A 19,627-nucleotide genomic window follows, 5' to 3' on the forward strand; every position below is an offset into this window, starting at 1 on the left:
GTACACCTCCCAATGCCCTAAGCAGTGGAAAGACACTATTCTCATTCCTATCCTCAAACCAGGGAAAGATCCAGCCAACCCTTCATCTTACCGCCCAATAGCTCTCACCTCCACCTTATGCAAGCTAATGGAACGCATGGTTAACTCCCGCTTATTGTGGTATATAGAAGCACATGACCTCTTCAGCCAGAAACAGAGCGGCTTCCGTAAAGGACGTAGCACAAAAGATCACATTCTCAACCTTGAGTCGTCCGTCAACAAAGCCCGTGCTAACAAAGAAAGTACTCTAACAGTCTTTCTTGACCTTGAGAAGGCTTACGATATGCTATGGCGTAAAGGGATCATAATTAAACTCCAAGCCATGGGCATATATGGGCGAATAACCCGCTGGATTGATAATTTTCTCTGTGATAGAAAAATCCAGGTTAAGGCCAACAATATTCTCTCTACTGAAAGAACCCAGGAAAATGGTGTTCCCCAAGGCAGTGTCATCAGTCCGTTGCTTTTTAACATTGCAGTGAACGATCTCTCCCAGCACCTTCCCAACGTCAAAGTTTCCCAATATGCAGACGACATAGCCATATGGAAGTCTAACAGGAACATCTCTTTCCTTGAGAAAATAATCCAAAATAGTTTCAATAATATTCTCACTTGGTGTGAAAAATGGGGTTTCAAATTATCCTACCCTAAAACTGTTGCAGTTCTTTTCACCAACAAACAGAAAACCAATATCTCCCTCTCTATCCAAAACCGCTCGATCCAATTTTTACAATCAGCCAAATTCCTGGGCGTTACCTTTGACAGCAAACTTACGTGGAAACTACATATAGATAATATTGTCATGAAATGCAAAAGAAAACTTAACCTCCTGCGCTGTATTAGTGGGACCACGTGGGGCACTGATTGCAAGACACTTTATCAGTTATACTCAGCTTTAATCAAACCAGTTCTTGAATATGGATGTGAAGCTTTCGACTCCGCTTCCACTACCATGAAACAAAAATTAGACAGCATACAATATCAAGCTCTTAAAATCTGTACAGGGGCTCTCCAAGTTACTCCTCTCTTCAAGCTTCAATTAGAATGTGGCGACCCTCCACTGAATCTCCGTCGTCAATTCTTGAGTGACATTTACAGCATCAAAATAAAGGCTCACAAAAACCACCCAAATCAGTATATTGATCAAGATAACTGGCAAAAAAATTACTTCAATGAGAAATGGAGTCAAACGCCACACAAAACTCCTTTTGAAGCCAGAACTACTAAATATGATATTGTTACATTCCCTTTGACTAACACCTTTCCATATTGGCACTATTACAATCCTAACATATCTACAGAAATCTTTTCCCGGATCTCATACAATGACGACCCAAACATGCGAGGAAGTATCAGCAAAGATGTTATTAATACGGTTTGGCACAAATCACTTCAGATCTATACTGATGGATCTTTTAATCCTGACCTCAACACAGTTGGCTGCAGTTTGCATATTCCCCAACTTAACTACTCAAAAAATGTCAGACTTAACAACGGTATCTCTATTTTCACAGCTGAACTTTTCGCCATCCTCTTAGCCGTGGAATGGATAGAAACCGTCAATCCACTTCATTCTTGTATATTCAGTGACTGTTTAAGTGCCATCCAAGCTATTGCTAACCCCCTGCCCCAGAATAAGATCGTCTGTGACATTCGACATACCCTCATTAATATTCAGCACCAAGGAAACGTTGTTGTATTCGAATGGATTCCTGGCCACTGTGGTATTCCTGGCAATGAAAAAGCTGACAAATTAGCTAAACTAGGAACAAAAAAACCAAATGTTGACCATTGCATCCCTTTCTCTGACACCGAAACCAAACGCTGTCTTAAAAAGGATCTCATACAAAATTGGAAAAAGTCCGTCCCAAATAATGACCCTTCTAAACACCTACAGCTTGACCCTTCCTTTACCTTTACAAAATGGGGCAAAGGACGTACACAAGAAATTAAGCTACACAGACTTCGCCTGGGCATCTGCAAAGGACTTAATACTTTCCTCTACAACATCGGAAAAACTTACAATAATTTTTGCGATTCTTGCGGAACTATCGATGATGTCAAACATTTCCTGCTTGAGTGTAATAAGTTTAATGCACAGAGACAGACCCTCCAGAAAACACTAGGTTTAACTGACGCTCAAATGAATCTCACACAATTATTAGGGCAAAAACATTTCTCCCATTCAGTCTTAAAATACATCCATAATTGTAATATCAATATCTAACCTTTCCCTTCAAAGTGTTTTTTCCTCCTTGATTTTGAGATTATTGCGCATGTGCGGGAGAGGGGGGCGCCAATGGTTGGCTGGACACAGTGTCGCCTTTCATCACCTGAAGGTGTTGCGGACCTGCGAAGAACCCGGCGGGGCCCGGGCCCTTAAATTGCACGGTACACGGTCCGACCTTGCAGGGCACCAGCGACATTGCATGTTCGGAGGATCATTGGCGTTACCTCTTCTCTTGCACATGTTAATGCTGTTCTGTTGTAGCAATTTTTAATGTCCTTTTCTTTTTCCTTCCGGCTCTCATAATATCCACTCTTTACCGTCTGATCAAGTGTCTTTAGCTATTTGAACTTCTAGCCGTACTACCACATGGCCAAGCGACCTTTTGCTAATGGCATAAAGGGCACTAGCGTATGCCGTACATGCCATTAATTCTACAACAACAACAACAACAACATATTTCAGGACCCATCTTCCTACGTATAGTAACACAGATAGTATGTAAATTTTTTGACTAATATGACCAAAAACGGTTGACGCAGGCAAAAATTTGAAAACGTGTGGAATTTCAAAATTTGCATGACATTTAGATTAATTAGCATGATCTCTGCGGGGTTAAAACCGTAGCGAAGCATTGGAAAGGCAGCGGACAGATCTTGACATAAGGAGGCTTCTGATCGGTCATCGTGCGATAACACATTTTGATTTCATCGATTGAGCGATAGCTCTATGAGATAATTAGAGAAACAGAGATAGTTTGTGGTGATAGCCAATATTTTCTTCATTGGAAAGCGTTAGCTTAACTTAAGTGCTTAAGAAGTGAAATTCACTTCTTGGAAAGCTAAATCCACGGTTGAGAAGTTAGTCTTCGGAAACCGATCGTTGTTTCAAGCCAGGTAGTCAGATTTTAAGATTTTAATTAATATTGTATTCAAGATAAATTCGAAATGTCAAGTTATCTCTTACAGTCTGCAGTCTATACAGTCTACGTTTGTGTGGAAATCCCGTGCATACTGCCTGAATTCATGTTTGTACAACGGCACCGCCCATGCCGCTTGCATTATTCATAGTGACTATTGTGTACACATGCATAAACCAACCTTTGTAGATTTAACGCGACACGGTACTTTGTAGACAACTCATCGATTTGTGGTATTATTTCTGCGTATTTTTGGAGCTTTATTGTAAATACGGCAATAGCCTCATACGTTATAATTATAAATTTCACAGGACTCTCTTTAGTGGAGTTTCAGTCGTAGAATCTTCCTGTTTGAAGGAGAGGTTGCCCCGTTACCCCGCAGAGAACCATAGCGTCGCGGGAACGGAGGACCCAAAAAGGGGGACTTGCGACCACACTACCTTATCAAATCGGCGGAGATCTTCAGAGCGTTCAACCGGTGGACTGACGACACGCTGGAGGACATGCATGAGTACTTATGTGGGGGATAATAATATAATGAATTTGTAATCATGTGTTTAATATATTTTTAGCTTTGGGTAAACTCTTGAAAACGAAACTCACAAGCTCTATCAATGATTTTGTGAAGATTGTAAATAATAATAAATTTCTTTTTACTTTTTTGTTGTATAGATTACTACCAGTTCCTGAAAGTTTCTTTTTTTTGCGTGGCTTTGTTGTCAATGAGTGGATATAAAAAGTGATCAATCTAAGCCTATATACTTTGGACCCAGTTTGTGATACACATGCGTAAGTCGAATGCCGACAATAATAAAGTATGTGTGGGGCAAGAAAGTCTAGTGTCCACTCCAGCTGTACAAGAAAATCCAATATGAGTGTACATGCTACCTGACCATATCAACTTATGCAACATGTTCACCATTGAGGGCGCTGTTTAAGTCTGATAGTCTGAGACAATGAGGATTAATCAGTAAGTTTTCCAAAACTTTACACTCCGCCCACAAAACAGTCTCAGCCCATCATGGCAAGTTCAGTCATCATGTTCGTCCACTGAAACAAAAACTATCAAACGCTGAACAGCCCGCCGGGTGAAGCTGTAGCCGGTTATACCGCACTGACTGAGCTTCACAGAACCTTTCATCTTCACCTGGACGTTCCCCACGTCTCCAGCCTCATCACGGTAGACTTCATCCACAATTCCCGATCTCCAGTTGTCCCGAATAGCATTGCTGTCTTGAACAACCACCACATCTCCTTTCTGCACATTCCACTTCTTGTGATGCCATTTCTGTCTGATAATGAGAGACGGGAAGTAGTCTCTAGTCCACCTGAACCAGAAGGACTTAATGATGTTCTGGATGAATTCGACTCGGTGTCGAGGGTTGTCTGTCTCCTTCCAAGGCCCACTTGGCCCTCTTCCAGTTGCACGCCGTGGAAGCATGTCATTTGGACACAGGTAGGGTCCGTCCTCTGGACTGGTGGGATGTCGTCCGATAGGCCTCTCGTTGACCAAATTGGCTGCCTCGAAGGAGAGAGTCTGCAACTCATGGAATTGCAGAATTTGATCACCAATGGCATGACCTATGGCCTTCTTGACACCCTTGATGAGAATCTCAGTCATTCCGTTCTGCCAGGGTGAGTCCGCCATGGAAAACTTCCAAGTCATGCCCTTTGTGACCCCAAACTCACGAAGACTCTCAAAATCCCAACCCTCCATCGCTTGCTTCAGCTCTTTGGAAGCCGCAACCAACTGGCTACCTCAATCACTGTACATTTGGCTGGGATATCCCCCGCGAGACACAAATCTCCTGAAGACTTGCAGACATCCACTTGCACTATAATCAACGGCTAGATCTAGATGCACAGCTCGGGTGGTGAAGCAGTTGAAGATAACTCCATATGTTCTGCCTCTGGCTCTCTTGTTCACCTCACCCCGAAATGTGTAGGGCCAAATAAATCCACACCTACGTAGGTCCAGGGCGGTGAGGGCTTGAGTCTCTCAACCGGTAGTTGTCCCATCTGCTGACCAGCCATGTTTCGTTCTCATCGTTTGCACGCCACGCAATGGTGTCGTACACTCTTAACCATCTTGTACAAGTTGACAATCCAAAACTTGGAGCAGATCTTGGACACAGTAGTCTGATTGCCAGGATGCCCTTCATTGTGGACATGCATCGCAAAGAGCCTGGAAAATTCGTGGCGGTAAGAAAGGAGTGGTACCTCTTCCTTGTTGTAGCTGAGGAAACAAGTGGGTAGCTTGTTGAGTACTGCTCGGCTCAACTCTAGCCAGACAATGCCAACTATCTTTGTGGGAGCAATGTGGCTCTTGTTGGCCACCATATTGCAGGCATAACCTCCATCCCCAAGCAACCAGCGAACGTACGCTACAGCGCCAAAAGCTTGCTCAGATCCATCAGAGAAGACCTTGAGAATCGGCTTTGCAGAGGGATCAGCTTCTGCAGGTTTAATGCATCGCTGAAAGGAGACAGTAGCAGCCTCACGCAGCCCTCCAAAGAATGAAAACCATTCCAGTCTCATCTCTTCGAATACCGGGTCATCGCAGCCAAGTTTCAGGCCCCACATCTTGCGCAGAAGTATTTTCGCCTTGACAGTCACAAGTGCAAGTAGACCAAGTGGGTCGTATATCCCATTCACTTGGCCGAGACACATCCTCTTGGTAAGAATGATGGGAATTTCTGCTGGCAGTCTGTCACCTATTAAACAGACCTGGCTCTTGTCTTGCTTTCTTCTTGGGGAAGACGTTGACTCTGGTGACAATGTGAAATGAATCCTTCCTTGGGCTCCTCGTCACCACCAGAACCTTCTCATTCATGTCATCCTGATGGCAACTCCTGGTCAGTTCCAACACTCCCAGCACCAGAGAAGATCCAACCCTTGACCGCCAAATTCCCTGGCTTGATGAGCTGATCAGTTTGGGTGGCACGAATTCGGGCTTCATCCGGCGTGCTCACAGACTCCACAATGTCGTCAACGTATACATTCTTCAGAAGCGTTTCAGCTGCCTTTGGAAACTGGTTTTGCAAAGCTCTGCCGTCTTCTTCAGTGCCACCATGGCGATAGTGGCTGATGGTCTGTCACCCATGTTGACAACTCTCATTCCATTCAGTGGCAAAATAAAGCAATGCAAATTACAGTAAAAAAAAATTGAAACAGTTACCTGTGGAAATTGGGCAGGCACTACCGTGCAGCCCACGCCGTCGGTAAACAGTTCAACTAAGAGAACAGGGTTTGGCTATTTGACTACAGAAATTGTAGACAGCAAAATTGGAAAAATGATAAATAATTTTAATAATATGAAACCCCACATAATGTACAATATTTAAAATTTCAAACCATCAAGAACTACATGTGCAAAATTCAAATAAGTTGAAGTTCATTTGTTGTGTGTGACCTCCAGTGAGTGTCTTGGTTAACTCCAGCAGTGATAGCACTGCAGTAGTATAAATGCGCACCATGTATTCAATTTTGTTCAACAAAAATCAAGGCAAGTATAATACATGGAAAATCCTAAAATGGGTGATTACAAAATCACAAAATTGTATTCCCAATTCCATCACTTGGAATCTCCCTACATCTGCGGTTCCCTTCAAGAAAAGATTGTTTGTGTTACTGATGACCATACTCTGAAGCAAGTGGTGTCTTTCCCAATGCGCAGGGATCCAAATGGGACAGAAAACTTCTTGGATCTGTGCTTCACAACAAAACCTTCAAATGTGGACAATGTTTATCCACTGACTGCCTTGGCTGCTCATAGTACTGTCGTGATTGCAATGCAAACTCGGACTTCAAAGCATGTGAAACCACCGAGAACTGTGCTTCTTTGGAACTAATTGGATGAGCAAAAATTCAAAGAAGATGCCCAGAAGTTTACTGATGAGTTTCTGAGAAGCAGCCTGAAGAGAAGACAGAAAGCTGGAGTAACTTTAAAAGTGCCATCACAAATCTTGTTCAGAAACATGTTCCTAGTAAACAAGCTAAAGGCAAACACCGTTCTCCAAGGTCACACAGAGGCAAAAGACTCTGCAGAAGAAAAGAGCGTTTAATATTATCTGAAAGCTGTTAAAACTAACTGCAAATAACAATGGGATGAGTTCAATAAAATTCGCAGTGGTGTTGATAAAGAACTCTGTAAGGTACACAGACGATACGAAGAAGTTCTGGAGCTACATCAGATCCCAGAGGAAAGACAACGTTGGTATCCAGACTCTGAAGACAGGAGACCAAACATGCATTGTTGATGACCAGTTAAAAGCCGAGAAATTGGGTTAACAATTTCAGAGTGTCGTCTCCAAAGAAGACCTAACTCCACCCACTCTTCCACCTATAGCCCCTTTCCTGACCTACCTGACATAGAAATCACTACAGATGGAGTGGAGAAAGTGTTCTCCTCTATTCAAGTTAGCAAAACCTTCTGTGCAAGAACTAGGAAATGCTGCTTTGAAGATCGTTTCAGCAGAGCCGGCCCCTGCATTACAGTTCATCTTTCACCAGAGTTTAGATCAGGGTATTCTACCAGATGACTGAAGAAGAGCGAACGTCTCGCCATCTTTAAAACAAGGGTCAAAATCTGTCCAAGAAAATTACAGGCCAATTAGTTTAACCTTCATCTGTTGTAAATTGATGAAGCACATCATTGGCAGCCAGATTATGAAGTTCCTTTTAGACCATAGTATACTCTCAGAGGCTCGCTGCATTCAGGTCACTCGAGACTATTTGCAGATGACTGCATCTTATATAGGACCATAAGTTCACTGGTAGATGAAAGATCCCTACAATCTGATCTTGATAGTCTTGTATAAAAATGGTCCAGACAGTGAGTGGGGCATGAACTTCAATGCCTCAAAGTGTAAGGTGATGAGAGTTTCAAGGAAGCGTCAACCAGGCACAGCAAAGTACAAAAAGCTTGGAGAAATCCAGGAGGAAGTTTCCCATGACACGTACTTTAACGTAATAATACAGACTGATCTAAAAAGATCAAGCATGTTCTGCCATTTAAAAGTGTTTAAGTTACTGAATACTGCTATGGTTATGCCTCTGTTTGATTATTGTGATGTCGCCTGGTCTTCTTGTGCCACTGGCTTGTTGGATAGACTTATTAAATTACACAATCGTCTAGATAGGCTTATTTTAGACAAAGGTTCAAGAACACATATTACTGAATTAAACTCAAGCGCTTTCATGGAATGATCTGTACACACGTTGGAACTTCCAAAGATTGTGTGAGGTTTACAAATGTAATAACCTAGCACCTGGCTATCTTTGTAATAAATTTAGTCCACTCTCTCATACGGTTAACACCTGCAGTAAAGCTAATGGTAAATTTTCAATTGAATATAACCCCAATGGTGAACATACTTTCCAGTAATGGGAACTACGGGCTGGAACAAGCTCACTTAAGAACCAAGGGAAGCCAAATCCCTAAGTTATTTTAAGTCATATTTTGCTCATTAATTTCTGTTCCGGCTAACTTGGGTCATTCCATGAAGTTCGGGCACAGTTTGTGATGGCATCCCTTGTTACATCGGTAACTTTTATTGCCCTTTATTTTCACATTACAACAGATTAAGTCATATTATTCAGCAAAGATGAAGCACACCACTACGAAAACCTAGCACGATTTAGAACAATGTCAATTTAAAATCCACATGCAGGGAAAAAAGATTTATTTTCACTGATGCAACAAGGGACGCCGTCACAAACTGTGCCTGAACTTCATGGAATGACCCATATGTAAAAACATTGTTTATACCTACTGAGTAATTACATGTACAGTCTTACAAGCGTTACAATCCCTTTGTTAATTTTATAGTTGTATTGTTAGTAGCTTATTTATACCTGTAACAACGTAGGGCCCTTAGGGATAGCAGTCTGTTGATGACTGACAAGGTAACCGTTAAAATAAAGAAACTGGCACAAGTCAAACATAGACATCCCTGCATTTAGAAAGGATGAGTCTGTTATGCAGCGTGAGCTACTATCGGCGCTCTTCACGGAAACGTAGTGTAATGAGTTGCTGTGCTCCGCCGGTTCCCCCGCCAACATGTCCGCTCTGAGCAGAAACCAAAAAAAAGGCATGTTTGAGATTAAATTGTAAGTCCTTTGGTGCGCATTCACTGCATAGGCGCGCAAGTTTAAGTGCGTTTGACGTGGAACACGCTGAGTACGAGCAACAAATTTACATGTAGACCAGAATGCTCTAGCCAGAATTGCATGTAGTTGTTGAAAGGCAGGAATGCTTGGCGTGAAACCTGAGTTGTTTTGTAATTGAATAAAGAGAAATAGACCAGTGTTGTGTTGCTTGGATGTGGAGGTTGACTGTCTCTGTTGCAAGAATCCACCATGGAAAAACGGCCTACGCTACAAATGGTGGCAGCTGTGGAATATATACTGATTCAACAACATCAAAGGAACATCCGAAATGGCATACCAGAAATTGTCCAACGTAGAAAAGGACCTCAGTGAAATCAGAAGATCACTGGAAGACAGAGAGCTCACAAGCCAACGGTGGGAAAGTACGCCCTTAACTTTGAACAGACAAAAAGGTGAGATGCTAAGCGAATCCTGGGGAAAAATTCGGTCCACATCCAGAAGCATGGGAACGCAGGGGGCTAAAACTCACCTAAAGAAGTCGACTCGCTTCGATTGAATGTTCGACGACTTGAGAAAATAGCTAAGAAGAGAGTTTGAAGAGTCCATAAGTGTCTTAGAGAAGCTGTGCAACGACCACGACACTCCATCCTGTCTAGTCTAGACCCAAGATCGTATAGCGCTGCGTAGCGGCGCAAGATGGGGAACTTCACCATGAATACGCGTAAAACGTTGTTATCACATGGGCGCCATTCTGGTTGGACTACGACTGCGCAGTGCATGTTGATGCGCGGGCGCAGGCGCCACGACAGGCACGTACACAGACATGAACGTTCACACTCGAATGGCGCCTATGGCCGTTATGGTCGAATTACCCATCTTGCGCCGCTACGCCGCTAGACTGTCTAGACCAGTTGTCTAGACGTAGATCTAGCCGCTACAAGACCTTGTGCGCATACGTCACAGATCACCAACGTGATTTTGATCCCGCCATCTTGGTGATCGCCCCCCTCATATGTCACTATTTATTTAACGTTTCCACAGACACATCAACAATGCAGGGTGCAGACCACTAATTCAAGTGAGAATTTCTGGCCAGCTCATTAGCATTAAAAGTGCCCCGACAGTATCTTTTGAACAAGGAGATTGTTTGGCCCCCAAAATGATGAGATTGTGTAAATCGTTGCGGGATCAACTCCCCGGGTCTTTGAGCTTTCATATGAGAGCAGGAGGGCTAAAAGCTACGGTTGAAAAATGGTCCTAAGTGCCCGAGAAAGTTGAGGGTTGCCGCTTGAAAAATGGCTGCAATCAGCCTTCGGAAAATTCACTTTTTGGGGGGTGATTTTGTTTTGTGGGAATAATTAAAAATGTGATTGTTTAACCCTCAAAAAACTGAAAAGAAATTGAAAGATAAGTGACCAGACAAGAATTTAATTTGTGTTTCAGAAATCTCAGGGATGTCGGCGTGCATGCTATTGGGCCCTGAAGAGTGCTGATTTTACACTGTTTTCAATGGGGCTTGAATTAGTGGACTGGACCCTGCACTGTACATTGACTTACTGTCAACAATTCCGCCCTTACTTGTTTGTAAAGTGAGTTTCCACACAAAAATAATGACTTGTTGTGTAGCGGTTGGGTGCTCGAACAGGAGCTATATATGCAATCACACGTATGAAGCCAAACCACGGTTCTCAACCATGCACAATGCATGACATCTAGATGCTCAGCCAACCATAAAAACTTCACGTGTGAAATTAGGCTCCAATAACATTCGGGCTTTATTTTCCTTAAAAAAAAACCTCCCTGCCCACAATTCCGAACCCACACCCCATGCATCACAAACCATTATGCCGTAACCGCTTGACTACGTCTGCAATTCACACAAATTGATGGTGTTTTTAGTGTTGATATAACGATGAACGGCTGCAACGCAAGTCTAATGCACATTCGGTATGCGCAATACAAACACAACCATCGCGATTTGGCTTCATACGTACGACGAATGCAACTGACACCTCTTGTGGTGGACCCAGTAACCGCCCGGATCAGGGATGGAATTGACCTGGCCCAACCCCACAAATAAATTTATTAACCTTGAGCAAGGATGAGCGGCTACCCTGACACAAGGGGGATATCAGTTAACGAACGGCGGACTAAGCCTAGGGGCAGTTCGTTGGGTGGAAGTTTACCACCAATTAGGAAAGACTGGATTTATCTGGTAATACAGTAATAAAACACAGGGAAACCTAAATAAACCTCACAGTGACACAGGATTTCCAAGGACAATAATCAAGTATTTGATTTATTGCAATAAAAATCAATAAGGTATATAAATCACACAAGGTTTATGTACACAATACACCTCACAAGGCAGTACAATATGCCTCACGTGGTTATTAACTAACCACCCGACTAACTTAAACACAGCTAGTCTACAACTGTAATGTTCATTGTCTGTGCATTTGTTTACTTGTTAAACTCCACCTCATGGTGGCGCTCTTCAACTCCATAGTAAATCCTCGATATTTGGCATTTAAAGACACCTTTGACATTTATCCTGAGTCAACTACATGTTTTGATCTCCCAGAACCACAGTCAAGGAAGTGATTTTTAGGTGTTTTTTCTCCAGCTAGCAGGCATGAATTTCATTGTTTCAGATTTAGGCACACACACTGTATGATAAGACTAAGATTATAATTTCCTTCTTTATAATCAAGTACTTGAAGGTCTGCCCGTCCGTAGATAATTAGAATGATATTATTCATATCTAGAGTCTCTGTTTTAATTGATAAGTGATTAGATTTTAGCACCAGATATCATTAAGTCCATTTTTTGATAGTTCAATCCCCCCTAAATTAATTGGTTTTAAGTGTCTACGGAAAATATAGCGTTTAGAATGAGATTGGACTGTTGCCTTTATACTGTTCTATTGATCACATAGTTAGCTGCCTTCATATACCTTGCTGCTTGCATGTATCTATATTTAGTTATCGCTCCCCATTTTAGGTTGCTTTATAAATCTTGCCTGATTTTGCCAAATTTCCATTGAGCTTTGTTCATGGTGTTGGGATTTTGTAAGATTTAGATACTTAGTGTTTTGTATTGTTTTATTTTTGTTCATGCAGTTCACCGCGTTTATTAAAGGAGCCTGGAAACTGAAGCCCTGACCTTCAGCCATTTTCTTTTATTATTCGTGGTTGACACAACTGGTGAAACTTAGGCTACCGTCTCCCTGAGGCTACGCTTATTGCGGAAACCAGTACAGTGAATTGACTGTGCCCGACAAGTGAACAGGCAAGATGTCTGATCAGAGCCCACCCTTTCAAAGTGAGTTACCGGACACCAGTGTTCAAGATGATACAGATGTACCTGGTCGTCCTCAACGAGAGAGACGCCCCACCTACAAGGCGCTTATCACTTCCATCCAAGCAGCCGAGAAAGAACTGAACCAGCTGTGGAAGATGACCCAGCAGGCCCTCAGACAGACGTCAGAGCCAACTACTGCAGATAACGCCCTTGCCATAGTCAAAGAGGCAAAAAATACCCTAGAGGCCTACCACGAGTGTTGGAACAAGCTGGAGAAACTGTACGATCAAGACGAATCACTCAAGGAAGATGCGCTTCAAGCCAGAACGACGTTTCTCGAGAACAGCAACAATGCCAACAGTTCCATTGCCCAAGCCACGGAATGGGCATACTCCCTTGCACTTGAGACGAAATCAAACTTTTTGGGCCGATCGAGAAGCACTGAACACAGCCTGCTGTCGAAATCCTCCAAGGCGTCGTCTTCGTCCTCCTGCAGTGCCAAGGCCCAAGCCTTGGCTGCTGCTGCTGCTGCAGCCGAAAATGCAACATATGAAGAACTGATCGCCAGGCGTTCATCAGAATTGGTCGCCCAGCAAGCCGCCAGAGAACTTGAACAGGTTCGTCGAGACGCAGAGGCTCGAGTAGAGCACGCAAGGCGAGAATTGGAACATCAGACACTTCAAGCAGAACGGCGGAGAACGGCGGGGAGCCGTCTGTTGACCCACCAGCTGACAAACCGAAGATTGAGGAAACAAATACGAAGTGCAAGTTCCTGTCTTGCTCCTCTGCACGATCGTGTTCCAAAATCGTTCTGTGCAAACTGTACCACAAGGATCGTCCCTCAAGATCCATCCTCGGGTATGTGGTACTGGATGATCAATCCAACGCGTGCCTAGCAGACCCAGAAGTCTTCGAAGCATTGGAACTCCAAGGTCCATCTTTCCCCTATGAGCTCTCCACCTGCGGCGGAAGTAAAATAATGACCGAAGGACGCCGAGCTAGCGGCATTGTTGTCGAGTCCCCCGAAGGAAAGACCGAGCGGCTTCCAACAGTCATCGAGAATGCACACATCCCTGGAGACAAAAAAGAAATCCCCTGCCCAGAAGTCTGCGCAAAATTCCCACATCTGAAGTCCATAGCAACCAAGCTACCAGAGATACGAGATGATGTAAACATCATCCTTCTCATCGGCAGAAGCTGTCCTGAGCCCCTCAAGATAAGAGAATCTCGGAATGGGCCGAAAGGTACACCGTGGGCTCAGCGCACTGATCTTGGCTGGACAGTTTCCGGACAAATCTGCATGGCTGGTGAAAATGGACGACTTCATGCCACTGTCAACCGCACGGTCATTCGGCCTGACACCTGTGAGAATCACATCAATGTGAAAGATGTCCTGTCACCCCCCAATTTTGCCACACCAACAACCGACATATACGAAGAAACCTGTGACGACAACCTGAGAGCAATGTCCATAGAAGACCAGCGCTTCATCTAAATACTGTCCGAAGGCGCACACATTAATGCAAGTGGAAATCTGGAATTTCCCCTGCCTCTCAAAGAGACATCCACCAAGCTCCCCAACAACTATCCACAAGCCCTGAGACGACTCAACAACCTTGTGAGGACCCTCAAACACAAACCAGAGATGAAAGCAGAGTATGTCGCGTACTTCGATAAGCTGTTGACAAGGGGTCACGCGTCTCCGGTACCCGAGAAGGAGCTCACTGTCAGCCCGACAAGGTGTGGTATCTTCCACACTTCCCTGTCCGTCACCCCAAGAAACCAGACATCCGAGTCGTATTTGATGCCAGTGCAGAATATCACAACGTCTCCCTAAACAAGGCGCTGCTACAGGGCCCTGACCAGATGAATGGCCTACTTGGGATTCTGCTGAGGTTCAGGGTAGGAGAAGTTGCAATCATGGGCGACATCGAACAGATGTTTCACAACTTCCACGTGAACAAGGAGCACAGAGATTTCCTACGCTTTCTGTGGTTTGAGAGCAATGACCCATCCAAACAGATAGCGCAGTATCGAATGAATGTGCATCTGTTTGGAAATGTATCATCGCCGGCAGTGGCCACCTTTGGCCTGAGGATGATCGCAAACGAATGCCAACAGTCCCACGGACAGGACGTGCTGGACTTTGTCCGGCGCGACTTCTACGTCGATGACGGGCTTACGTCATGTCCTGACACCCAATCAGCTGTCAGTCTCATCAGGCGTACCAGTGATGCATTGGCCACAAGGAAGGTACGTTTTCACAAAATTGCTTCAAATGACAAAGATGTGATGAAGTCCCTCCCACAAGATGCACAAGCCAAGGATTTGAGAGCCCTGGATCTCGCCCGTGACGCACTACCCACACAGCGGTCTCTGGGAGTCTACTGGTCACTCGAGCGTGACACCTTCACTTTCCAGATCAACTTGGACAACAAACCCTTCTCACGGCGGGGAGTACTGTCAGTAACCAGTTCAATATATGATCCGATGGGCCTTGCCACTCCCATGACGATTGAAGGGAAATGCATTCTCCATCAACTCATAACCGATGCAAAGGGAGAACCGAGCAAACCCCAAGATGTCTGGGATCGGCCACTTCTAGAAAAGCATCTCCCCAGATGGACCCGCTGGCACGACTCACTCCATCACCTCGAGAAGATCCATCTCCCTCGGTGTTTCCAACCGCAACAATTCGGCAATGCCAAGCGGAGGGAGATTCACATTTTTTCAGATGCCAGTGAGCACGCTATAGGAGCTGTAGCATACCTGAAGCTCATTAACGACTGCGACCGACCGCACGTCTCCTTCTTAATGGCCAAAGCGCGTGTAACGCCTCAGCATGCTGTGTCAATTCCTCGTCTGGAGTTGTGTGGAGCGGTGCTGGCAACGGAGCTGGCAAAGATCATTCAGTCCGAGTTCAAAGATCGAATGTCTATCGACAGCGCTTCATTTTACACAGACAGCAAAATTGTCCTCAGCTACATTTCGAACGAGTCTAAGCGCTTCCACGTGTATGTCGCCAACCGAGTGCACAAGATCCACACCATGTCTACCCCAAACCAGTGGCATCATGTCCCCACCGATGAAAACCCAGCCGACCTAGCTTCTCGATCAGTCCCAGCCAGCCAGCTGAATGCTACAATGTGGTTCAGAGGACCAGATTTCCTCTGGAATCAAGAAGACACCTCCAGAATCGTGGAGATCCATGCAAGAGACGAATTCCTCATAAACCAAGAAGACCCTGAAGTGCGCAAAGAATCTCGCGTCATTCACACGAGTGTCGAGGACGAGGCACATGGCTCAGCCAACACGAAGAATGGACAGCAGTTGGGCTGCAGTCGCTTCTCCCGATTCTCTTCATGGACGACCCTTCTGCGAGCAGTATCAACTTTGATTAGCCACGTGAAAGGGTTCAAATCACAAAACGATGAGACCGACAAAAACCCACCTCGCCAAGTGACATCAGGAGTGCTACAGCAGGCAGAGAACGTGATCCTCCGTGCCGTCCAGAACGAGTACTTCCATGACGAAACGGCTGCTCTCAAGTCAGGCGGAACAAACGCCCTGAAGAAGGATAGTCCCCTCTGTAAACTAAGCCCATTTATCGACGAAGACGGAATCATTCGAGTCGGAGGAAGGCTTCGAAGAGCGGATCTCGACCTTGGAGGACGCCATCCTGTACTCCTACCCAAGAGCAGCCACATCTCCATCTTAGTAATACGACATTTCCACCATGAAGTACAACACCAGGGTCGACATTTAACCCTCGCTTCAGTACGAGCTGGAGGAAAATGGATCATCGGAGCCCACGACCTAGTCCGAAGCGTGATCAATCGCTGCACTGTATGTCGCAAACTGCGAGGCAAACCACTTACCCAGGTGATGGCGGACTTACCCGAAGACCGACTGCAAGCAACCCCTCCATTCACCAACGTTGGAATGGATGTATTTGGCCCATGGAGCGTCATCACAAGAAAGACGCGAGGCGGCTCGGCTGAGGCCAAGAGATGGGCAGTGCTGTTCACCTGCCTTTGCACCAGAGCTGTACATGTGGAAGTTATCGAGGCCATGGACACCTCGGCCCTGATCTCTGCGCTAAGAAGGTTTTGCTCCCTCCGGGGCCCCATTGCTCGACTAAGATGTGACAGAGGGACCAATTTCATTGGCGCCGAGGGAACACTCAATCAAGAACAGGTTGCCAGGTACCTGACATCGAAAAACTGTGAATGGATCTTCAATCCCCCTAAAGCTTCCCACTTCGGAGGTATCTGGGAAAGACAGATTGGGATCATTCGCCGAGTCTTAGATTCAATGTTCATTCAACTTGGGAAACACCAACTTACCCACGATGTCCTCATCACCTTTATGGCAGAGGCATGCGCCATTGTCAACTCTAGACCCATCACGACCATTTCTTCAGACGCAAACGACCCGCTTCCTCTGACTCCGGCCATGCTTCTTACCCTGAAGTCTCACCCCGTCGACGCTCCCCCTGGCAACTTTGTGAAGGAGGACCTGTATGGCCGACAACATTGGCGACGTGTACAGTACCTCGCTAATCAATTCTGGACACGATGGCGAAAGGAGTACCTACAGAGCCTCCAACCCCGTCAGAAATGGACTCAGACCACGCCTGACCTCTAAGAAGGGGACGTCGTGATTCTCCGGCAAAAGGAACTTCCACGCAACAGATGGCCACTAGCGCGTGTCACGAAGACCTACCCCAGTGATGACCCCAGAGTCCGCAAAGTCGATATCGTGATCTGCGTCGACGGGACACGCCGAACCTACCTGCGACCAATCTCGGAACTTGTGCTCCTTGAGAGGGCGTCCGACTCAAAATAGCACCCCAATACTGACCGACAGATGTACCAAGCACAAACAATGATCCTCTTAGTTATTCTGTAAAAATTCTCCTCAGATTATTTTTAGACGGGGAGTGTAATGTTCATTGTCTGTGCATTTGTTTACTTATTAAACTCCACCTCATGGTGGCGCTCTTCAACTCCATAATTCATTTAAGGTCAAATACCATGCTGGCACCCTTTTCAGACACTTCACAATGTCTTGAGCACAGAGCATTTCTACCCTAATTTTTCAATGATCAGATGAGTAAATCCTCGATATTTGGCATTTAAAGACACCTTTGACATTTCTCCTGAGTCAACTACATGTTTTGATCTCCCAGAACCACAGTCAAGTAAGTGATTTTTAGGTGTTTTTTCTCCAGCTAGCAGGCATGAATTTCATTGTTTCAGATTTAGGCACACACACTGTATGATAAGATTAAGATTATAATTTCCTTCTTTATAATCAAGTACTTGAAGGTCTGCCCGTCCGTAGATAATTAGAATGATATTATTCATATCTAGAGTCTCTGTTTTAATTGATAAGTGATTAGATTTTAGCACCAGATATTATTAAGTCCATTTTTTGATAGTTCAATCCCCCCTAAATTAATTGGTTTTAAGTGTCTACGGAAAATATAGCGTTTAGAATGAGATTGGACTGTTGCCTTTATACTGTTCTATTGATCTATATTGTTGGGATTTTGTAAGATTTAGATACTTAGTGTTTTGTATTGTTTTATTTTTGTTCATGCAGTTTACCGCGTTTATTAAAGGAGCCTGGAAACTGAAGCCCTGACCTTCAGCCATTTTCTTTTATTATTCGTGGTTGACACAACTGGTGAAACTTAGGCTACCGTCTCCCTGAGGCTACGCTTATTGCGGAAACCAGTACAACAACCCAAGGGTTACCTCACTAAATAGTGATAGCCCTCACACAAATAACACAGAGTGTCATGCAAAACAGGGTCAATCTAACGATAGGGAAATTACCCTCACGAGAAGAAAGAAGAGCAGCCTTGGAAAGATGTCAACGCAGGATGAAAATGAAAAATAGAAAACCAGAACAGGTACTTGAATAATATCAATTGATACAAGCTGTGAGAGAACATAGTTTATAAATGTGTGTTTCACCAGAGGATCATGAGATCTTATCATAAAAATTCCACTTGTTTTTTAATGTGGTTTTTTTCAATGACTGTATATTTGAGGTGCAAGTTTAATCTGGTTTTTTGTTGATTATTACACGTATGTCAAATATTGCCGAGACAAGGTCTAGTTAACAAACTGTCTCTACTTATGGATGCAAAAGAACCATGCATACTGTCAATGTCTCCTCATTTGGAAAGAGGCTTTCACTTTGAAATGAATCCTTATTGCATGTGCCTGCTTGACATGTACACCCCTACATGTAGCTTAACTTCTTTAGAGGTTCTCACATATGTCTGTGTAAGTACGTATCATGCAGCTTTCAACCTGGCCAGACCTTACATTACTGAGCTCTGATGTTACCTCACACTGAGAAGCAGCCTTGATGTTAATGGCACAGATACTGCTGAATGTGCCACAAAACCTACCCAACCAAATATGTATCTGTAACTTGCATTGGCTATAATACACAGAATAAAGACTTGTGAGTGCATCTCTTCATGATTTATGCTTCAGGTGAGGAGATCAATTTCAGCAGAGGGTCTGATAAAACTTGGAGCTTCAAACACTGGTGAGGCCAATGTAGAGCCTAATTCTACCATTCACACTGCAGATGATTGTGTGAAAGCAACACAAACACAGACTCATCTCACAGCAAGTGACATTGAAGGTCTAGAGAGTACCAACAGGCAGTTGCCGACACAAAAACACAATCTTCAAAAAAAACCCAGCCGACTTCGAATTGGGACCAGAATTATTTCAAACTAACCAAGAGAAACTTCGAGTATATACTGGCCTTCCTCACTTCAGTTTGTTTATCGCCATCTTAAATCTTATTCTCCCGAATCTTAACAGACATACCAACTGTTTATTGTCTCCATTTCAGCAGCTTTTGTTGACTCTCATGCGATTGCGTTTAAATGCCACAGTCCAGTATTTGTCTTTTGTTTTTAGAGTTCACCACAGCACTGTTGTAAGAGTATTTTCAGACGTTATAAATGTTTTAAATGAAAAATTTGTTCCTTTGAC

The 19,627-nt window shown here is 44.3% G+C and overlaps 2 protein-coding genes across 3 annotated transcripts; one reads left to right on the forward strand and one right to left on the reverse strand.

Moving 5' to 3' along the window:
* Nucleotides 1-2,833: 2,833 nt before the first annotated feature.
* LOC147799364 (uncharacterized) lies at nucleotides 2,834-5,753 on the reverse strand. The gene has a single exon (XM_087136221.1). The coding sequence runs from the start codon at nucleotides 4,900-4,902 to the stop codon at nucleotides 4,216-4,218; it is 687 nt and encodes a 228-aa protein (XP_086992347.1). The 5' UTR covers nucleotides 4,903-5,753; the 3' UTR covers nucleotides 2,834-4,215.
* An 8,712-nt stretch (nucleotides 5,754-14,465) lies between these two features.
* Nucleotides 14,466-19,501, forward strand: LOC147799365 (uncharacterized). Of its 2 annotated transcripts, none has more exons than XM_087135985.1 (2): nucleotides 14,466-18,519; nucleotides 19,115-19,501. In XM_087135985.1, the coding sequence occupies exon 1, from the start codon at nucleotides 14,466-14,468 to the stop codon at nucleotides 17,244-17,246; it is 2,781 nt and encodes a 926-aa protein (XP_086992111.1). In that variant the 3' UTR covers nucleotides 17,247-18,519; nucleotides 19,115-19,501. The 2 variants fall into 2 exon arrangements, with proteins under 2 accessions (XP_086992111.1, XP_086992110.1); XM_087135984.1 differs by having other exon boundaries at nucleotides 14,466-17,802; nucleotides 18,207-19,501.
* Nucleotides 19,502-19,627: the final 126 nt, after the last annotated feature.

The sequence above is a fragment of the Acanthaster planci genome, linkage group LG04 (genome assembly GCF_054643075.1).
Source record: "Acanthaster planci isolate LZ-2023a linkage group LG04, COTS_SCS, whole genome shotgun sequence".
NCBI classification, from domain to species: domain Eukaryota; kingdom Metazoa; phylum Echinodermata; class Asteroidea; order Valvatida; family Acanthasteridae; genus Acanthaster; species Acanthaster planci.